Here is a 7,564-nt window from a genome sequence, read left to right as displayed (position 1 = left end):
CAATGTGTGAACGGGCATTGGAGATTATCCCGGGCTTATTGAAGTCGAAAAACAAGGTTGAACAAAGTTTAGAGAGTTATAAAGAACAAGCAAGGAAGATGAAGAACAGATTGGTCATTAGTTGGATCATTTTCATTGCAATTGTAATTGCAATGAAAATCTAACTAGTTGACTGAATTTGAAGTTGTTGACTATTTGTATTTTGACTTTATTAGTTAATTTAGGACTTTATGCAGTTTAAGTATTATGTATTTTGACTTTATTTTGGATGTAATTTTGGATCCCTTTTAAGCAATGTATCATCAGTTTATTTTGAATCTTTGGTTAGTTTATTTTGGACTTTTGGATGGATTGAATACACAATCTGCACATTGTGCACTATCTACACATGATGCACAATCTGCACATTGTGCACTATCTACACATTATGCACAATCTACACATTATGCAGAATCTGCACATTATGCACAATCTGCACATCATACACAATCTGCACATCCATCTATCTGCACATCATGCACAATCTGCACATTGTGCACTATCTATCTACACATCCATCTATCTGCACATCATGCACAATCTGCACATCATACACAATCTGCACATCCATCTATCTGCACATCATGCACAATCTGCAATCTGCACATCCATCTATCTGCACATCATGCACAATCTGCACATTGTGCACTATCTATCTACACATCCATCTATCTGCACATCATGCACAATCTGCACATCATACACAATCTGCACATCCATCTATCTGCACATCATGCACAATCTGCAATCTGCACATCCATCTATCTGCACATCATGCACAATCTGCAATCTGCACATCCATCTATCTGCACATCATGCACAATCTGCACATTGTGCACTATCTATCTACACATCCATCTATCTGCACATTGTGCACTATCTATCTACACATCCATCTATCTGCACATCATGCACAATCTGCAAATAAGTAAAAACTGCCAAACCATTACATGAAAAACTTAATACATCCATAACAACTTAATACATCCATACAAGTGTTTGAAAAACTTAAAATAAGTCCAGACAACAACTTAATACATCCATACCATGAAAAACTTCAAAAAAAGTCTAACAACTTAATCTGCAAAAACAGTCATAAAAATATCCATACCATAAAGTCATAAAAACTACAAAAACAGTCAAACAGTAGGCACATTAATCTGCAAAATTTTTCATGCATGATCTCTTGTTGTGACCCTTTTGACCACATGTCCCACAAGTGTTTGATCCTTTTGGCTTTGTCTTTCTCACTGCCTTCACTTTCTGGCCTTCACCCTCCACAGCCTTTCCCTTGCCCTTTGCATCAACCTTTGACTTTTTCCTTGAACCACCATCTTCCCTTTCCACTGCTGACTTTTTCCTTGATTTCTTTGGCCTTCCAGTTTGCTTTTTTAATTTAGGAGCTGTGATCTGGATTGGGACTTGTGATGTGGGCCACATACTCTTACCATTGATGGGATACACCTTGTAGCTATACACTGCCTTCCACCTATCCATTGTGTAAATTGGTTTGACAAATGTTTCTGGCCTGCCAACAGATCTGTCATGTGCACCCTTCAACCAAATACATGCCACCACATGTCTACAAGGTATCCCAGTTATCTCCCATCTCCTACATGCACATGTACTTGTGCTCATGTTCACTACACACTGATCACCATATGGACCTGTTACCTGATAATGATCCTCACCGTTCCAATGCACAGAGTACCTATCATCCAAATATGTAAACCATTCACATCATTTACAAGACAAGTAAATATTCACATACAACTCACCTGCTTGCTTCCTTCTTCACTGACTCCATAATTTGTGTAGCATATGGTGTTAGTAACCCTGATGACCTATCAATTACCTTCAACACAGTAACAATCTTCCTCATCACATATTCTCTGATGTATTCCAGCAATGTGATAATAGGCTTGTCCCTTCCATCTACCAGCTTTGAATTGAAACATTCACACATGTTGTTGGTCAACACATCAGACATTGCTCTACCTATTATAACAAAACACAACAGATAAAGGACAAAACTTGAAAGTTATGAGAGAATAAAGGATACAAAATTAAAAACTTACCAGAGAAGTGTGACCTTGACCATGTTTCTGGTGGGATCTTAGATACCCAAAGATGACACCTTTTGTTCAAGTTTTTTAGGTTGTTCATCTCTCTCTCATATTGTGTAGGTGATGTACATCTAGCCAGCTTCCAAAGAGCATCCCTTAAAAGCTTTCCTTTGAAGAGTGTTCTTAGGTTATCTTCAATGTGCCTCACACAAAACCTATGCTCTGCAGAAGGAAACAACTTATCTACAGCCTGTATAAGACCCTTTTGCCTGTCACTCATAAAGGTAAACTTGGATCTGTTGTTTATATCCAAGTCATCACCAAGGCATTCCAAGAACCATTCCCAATAGTTCAATGTTTCAGCTTCAACTACAGCATATGCAACAGGGTAGTATCCATTGTTTGGATCTAGAGCAACTGCTGTTAAAAGTTGACCAGGCCAAGCACTTTTAAGGAAAGCCCCATCCAGTCCCAACAGATCCCTACCTATTGCTTTGAACCCCTTTTTCAAAGACCCCAAACAGATGTATATCCTCTTGAATTGTCTTGTCTCAGATGTTGGATCTGAGCATTCTTCTAATTCAAGCTTCACTGTTGTATCTGGATTAGTCCTCTTCAACTCTTCAATATAATCCCTCAATAACCCATATTGGCCTTTGAAATTTCCAATTATATGTTCCCTGGCCAACATCTTTGCCCTATAAGCTTTCATCTCAGACACACCAACTTCAAACCTCCTTTGAAACCTTTCTTTGATGGATTTAACTTTCAGCTTTGGGTCATCTTGAAGATCAGTAACCAAATGGTTTGAGAGGAACCCGGCTGTGCAAGCATAAATTTCCCTAGATTGAAGGCATTTATGTTCATTTATCAACCTTGTAATTTTCCATGAAGCTGTTCTCTTTTGGTATGACAACAACAGTAACCAAGGGCATCTAATAGCAAGTGGGTCTTTCCTTTTTCCCCTACCCCCAATACTTTTCTGGACTGGTCCCTCATCTTTATTAGCACTGCTAGATCCACCCCCCTGCACTTCCATATCTCCTTCACACACAGCCCTGACCCTTACCAAATCATCTTTTCTTATCCTAATTTGTCTTCTTGTTTCAACTGCATGTGCCTTGATCATATCCTTCACCTCTGCTTTTGTACCAAAAACTTGTCCCACATGGAAAAGATAATCCATGTCCCCCTCATTTCTTTGTTTCTCATTATACATCCTATCATTATCCAACATCACATCATCCGTTTCTATGTCCAAAACCTCTAAACTACAATTTGCATCCTGCTGTTCAACTTCAAAATCAGTATGCAGTCTGAAATCCCTCATATCTACATCTACATCATGTATTTCACCATCTTCATAGTTGAAGTCACTATCTGAATCACTTTCTGAATCTTCATCACCATCCCTAGTTTTCTTAACATTTTTAGATTTCTTTTTGTTCTTAGATTTCTTCACATTCTTTGGTTTCTTAACTGGACAACCCTCTAGATGTTCATCATCATCAGAACTCTCATCTCTCATTTCATAGTTAGAATCCCTACTATCATCAGTTCCACTTTCATCTGAACTTGAAGACTCATCTCCACTTTCTTCATCTGAAATTGAAGAATCTTCACTATCTTCATCCCCACCTCCATCCCCACCTCCATCCCCACCTCCATATCCACCTCATTTGTAGGCTGCACACCATATCCACCCCCATCCCCACCTCCATCTACATCACCATTGTAATCAATCTCCACCTCATTTGTAGGTTGCACACCAAAAGCATCCTCTCCAAACATAGGGTCAAATTCTGGATCCTCATGACATATATCAATCTGGTCTTGTTGTTCAACAACACCAACATTATTCTCTTCTTGAACATTCACATTTGCATCCTGTTTGTCTTGTTCCACAACTACCTCATTTGTGCTATCTTGCCATTCCAACAACAACATTTTCTTAACTGAGTTTGCTTTATCTAGTACGACCTCGCTTGCAAGAAACTCCTCATTTGTTATCTCTTCAATGGTAAACTTTGAGGTTGAGCAGAAGTATGTGTGTACAGAGGTGAACTCATGCTCAACATACACATTCATTAACTGATTAAAAGCTCCAATATACTTAGCAAATCCCCTAACATCATCATCACTTCCCAAAGCTCTAAGCCCCCAATCCAAATCTGAACCCGGTACTACATAATGGTAGAATCTAACCTTATCTGTAGGATAGGATAATTCAAGCAAGATTCGATCAAGCTCGTGAACTGAAAACTTGTCAATATCTAGCATGTCAACATAATGGACAACGGCTCTCTTATAAACCCGTCCTGGAAATTTAGTGAAACTGCCACCATGGTGCATCTTGATCGTGAACAAATGTGGATTATTTACTATACAAACAAGATTAAACAGCTGTTAGTTAAATAAACCCAATTATAAACCCTAAAGTTTTAACTTACCATAAAACGCATCAGCATTTGATTGTTCATCAGCTTCACGAATGTAGAATGGAGGATGAGGAGGATCATCCATCTTACGTGTTTAAGTTCTGAGAATGATGTGCAATTGATTGAAGCCCTAATTGATTAGTCGCGTCGGACACACGAGGGTTTAAGGTTTCTGATCGCCGGGAATTGATTCGATCGACAGGGAGGGGGAAGAGTGATACAGAGGCTTAGTTGCAGAGATATAAGAAAGGACAAAAATGCCCTCACATGCGTCTCACGTGAGGGCATTTAACTGACTTTTTCTAACCCAGTTAGCGTAAAGGACAAAACTTGTAGGAAAAAAAAGTTTAAAGGACACCGCCTGCAAGTAAAGGACACGAACCGTAATTTGCCTTTTTTTAAAGGACAAAATTTGTAATTGGGTCTTTAAAATTTAAATTTCTCACGTTGCCTTCTATCTAAGTCTGACCTGTAGTTTTTCGGGCAGGAAGTACCAAAATGATGATGGGTAAAACCATAGAGACAATGAACGACTAACTCGCCAATGAACTTCTAATTAACATTTTTTATCCATAAAAGTATTATCTTTTTCTAGTTACTTTATTTTTTATTGTGTAGGCAAAATCCTCTACTATTTGGGCCAACTTTACTGGATCGGTCTAAGCCCTAAGGTGAATCGAAATCCACTAGTCTGGGTCCAAAATGATGTCTCTAGATTTATACGTGCCTGATGCCTCTCATCATAAATCAATTTGGGCTATTTTATTTTTAACGCAATAAAAAATTCAAATTACATCAAAAGAAATTATTAACACAACAAGAGCCTCATCAGCATATTTAGTCCACATCATCAAAAATTGCCAGTTGGGTGTGCAATTACCAAATCCGGTCCTTCAAAATTGTCATATATAATACGGTGCCGTAAAATGGTTCAATGGGAGCACCAAACTTCTTCTAAATTGTTATATATAATAATTATTATAAAGAACTTAATTATTTGAATACTTAAAAAATAAGAACGCTTACGATTCTACCGCATGCAATTACCAAATCCGGTCCTTCATATAAGGCCACCAGGGGCACCGCGTGAGGAAGGCCCATCACGCGTGATGGCTTCACCCACACCACCGCCGGTGGTTTATCACGCAAGTGATGGGTGGGTTGCGTGATGGCCATCACGCAAGTGATGGGGTGGAAATCGAGGAAATGGAACGTTGGAGGGGAGTGTGTTGGCCGGAAAAAATGGTTGGTTGGTTGGTGTTTGGCCTTTTTTCCGGTGATTTTTTCTTGCCGGAGCTCCGGTGATGAACGGATCTGGTGCGTGATGAACGGATCTGGTGGTTGGTAGTGTCGTCGGGTACGGATCTGGTGGTTTGTTGGTTGGTGTTTGGCCGGAAAAAGGATGAAGGTGGCCGGAAAAAGGTTGGTGTTTGGTGGTTGGTTGGTGTTTGAAGGTGGCCGGAAAATTGGCCGGAATAAGGTCCGGTGAAGGTGGCCGGAAAAATGTTCTATCACACCGCACCACCACCCCTACTAAATTCCATCAAAATGTGATGGATTTAGGGTTGGTGAGATGACACATTTTAATTAAGTGGGGTGTGTGATGAGTTCATTACGTTCCAATTTGATTTATGTATGGTTTTATAATTAAGTTTTTAAATTTATGAAAAAAAAACATAATAACTATTATTTCAAACGTCTACCTAAGCAACAAAGAAACCAAAGCCTCAAATAGTTACATTACACTTATTTCAAAATCAATATTATGTTTAGGAATACGTAAACTTCAGAATACACTTAGTTATACATGATCAATAGACGGTAATAAATAAGATGGTTACGTAACCGCCACACTTTTTTACAATCGCTTTGTTTTAACTATTTTCTATACATCATGTATATAAGAGCATCTCATAGTTTTTAACGTCTTCACCCTTAACAAAACATCCTTTTTTTCTTGTACTTAAAAACGATTTAAACCAACCAATGTCGGATCTTCTCCTTAACCCCTTTCTCTTTAATCGTATCCAAACTCGGTTTCCATGATCTTTTCACCGACAACTGCCGGCTCAAGTAATAACCATCCTCCGGTCCAACGACCACCTCCGGCTTCACCTCCACCGTCGGCCACTTCACCACCACCTTCTTCTTCTTATTACTCTTAACCACCGCAGCCGGACACATTCTTGCAAAAACCGGAATAAACCCGGTGTAGGCAGTCAAAACCGCATCCGTCCTCAAAAGAATCCGTCGTGCTTCTTCCAACGATATCGAAGGCGCAGCCAGCTTCCCACTCTTCATGGCCACCATCAAGTACACCTTATTATTCTCTAATGTAACATCAGCCACCAACGGTTTGGGTTTTTTCCCAACTGGGTGGCTGAACTCGACCACCACTTGTTGTGGGTGGTCGAGCATGAGCTCGGCCACTGTCACGGGTCCGGTGTATTCCCGAACCGTTCCATCGGGAAGTAAGACCCGTGTTGAGCTATGAGAGGTGATGTGGTTACCCATTGTGATGAGTTTACCTTGTGATGGGCTTTTAGTTTATAATATACAAAGGTAAAAGGAAGTGTTAGTTAAACCGCTCCATCTAGCACCGGTAGAAGTGGGCTTGGTGAGTGATAACTGAACCAATTGTGACGTGTGTGTGTTCATGGGTCCAAGTCTAACCTAACTTAAACTAACAACAAACTTATATTGGATCTATTATTCCAATTCTTCAACAATAAAGTTTTTTTATTATTCGACTACCAAAATGACGTATCATCTATTCATCTATACAAAAGTCATACTGCCACCACTCTCAAAACTCTAGTATTTTATTTTACATTAAGTAGGGCTCGTAGTTGAACATTTGTTTAAGACGCGATTAATTTTTTTTATCGTTGACATTCAATTTTTTTTATAATTTAAATAATATTATTTATGAGTGAATAAATGCTAAATTTAGGACTGATAAACATAACTTATTTGAAAAAAACTGGGCTAATTGGAGCAAAATAAATTTGTATGTGGTTC

General features: G+C 39.0%; 1 protein-coding gene across 1 annotated transcript; it reads right to left on the bottom strand.

The window, feature by feature from the left end:
- Positions 1-6,517: 6,517 nt before the first annotated feature.
- On the bottom strand, positions 6,518-7,057 carry LOC143615247 (uncharacterized). The gene has a single exon (XM_077088419.1). The coding sequence runs from the start codon at positions 7,055-7,057 to the stop codon at positions 6,518-6,520; it is 540 nt and encodes a 179-aa protein (XP_076944534.1).
- Positions 7,058-7,564: the final 507 nt, after the last annotated feature.

Source organism: Bidens hawaiensis, unplaced genomic scaffold (assembly GCF_021521415.1).
Source record: "Bidens hawaiensis isolate Kalapana, Puna unplaced genomic scaffold, B.hawaiensis_p1.1 tig00042357_1, whole genome shotgun sequence".
NCBI classification, from domain to species: Eukaryota; Viridiplantae; Streptophyta; class Magnoliopsida; order Asterales; family Asteraceae; genus Bidens; species Bidens hawaiensis.
The sequence above is the reverse complement of the archived record's forward strand: the minus strand, read 5'-3'. Positions and strand labels throughout refer to the sequence as shown.

Excerpts from the sequence above, each read along its gene's own strand:
- LOC143615247 (XM_077088419.1), bottom strand. The coding sequence starts at position 7,057 with ATGGGTAACCACATCACCTCTCATAGCTCAACACGGGTCTTACTTCCC.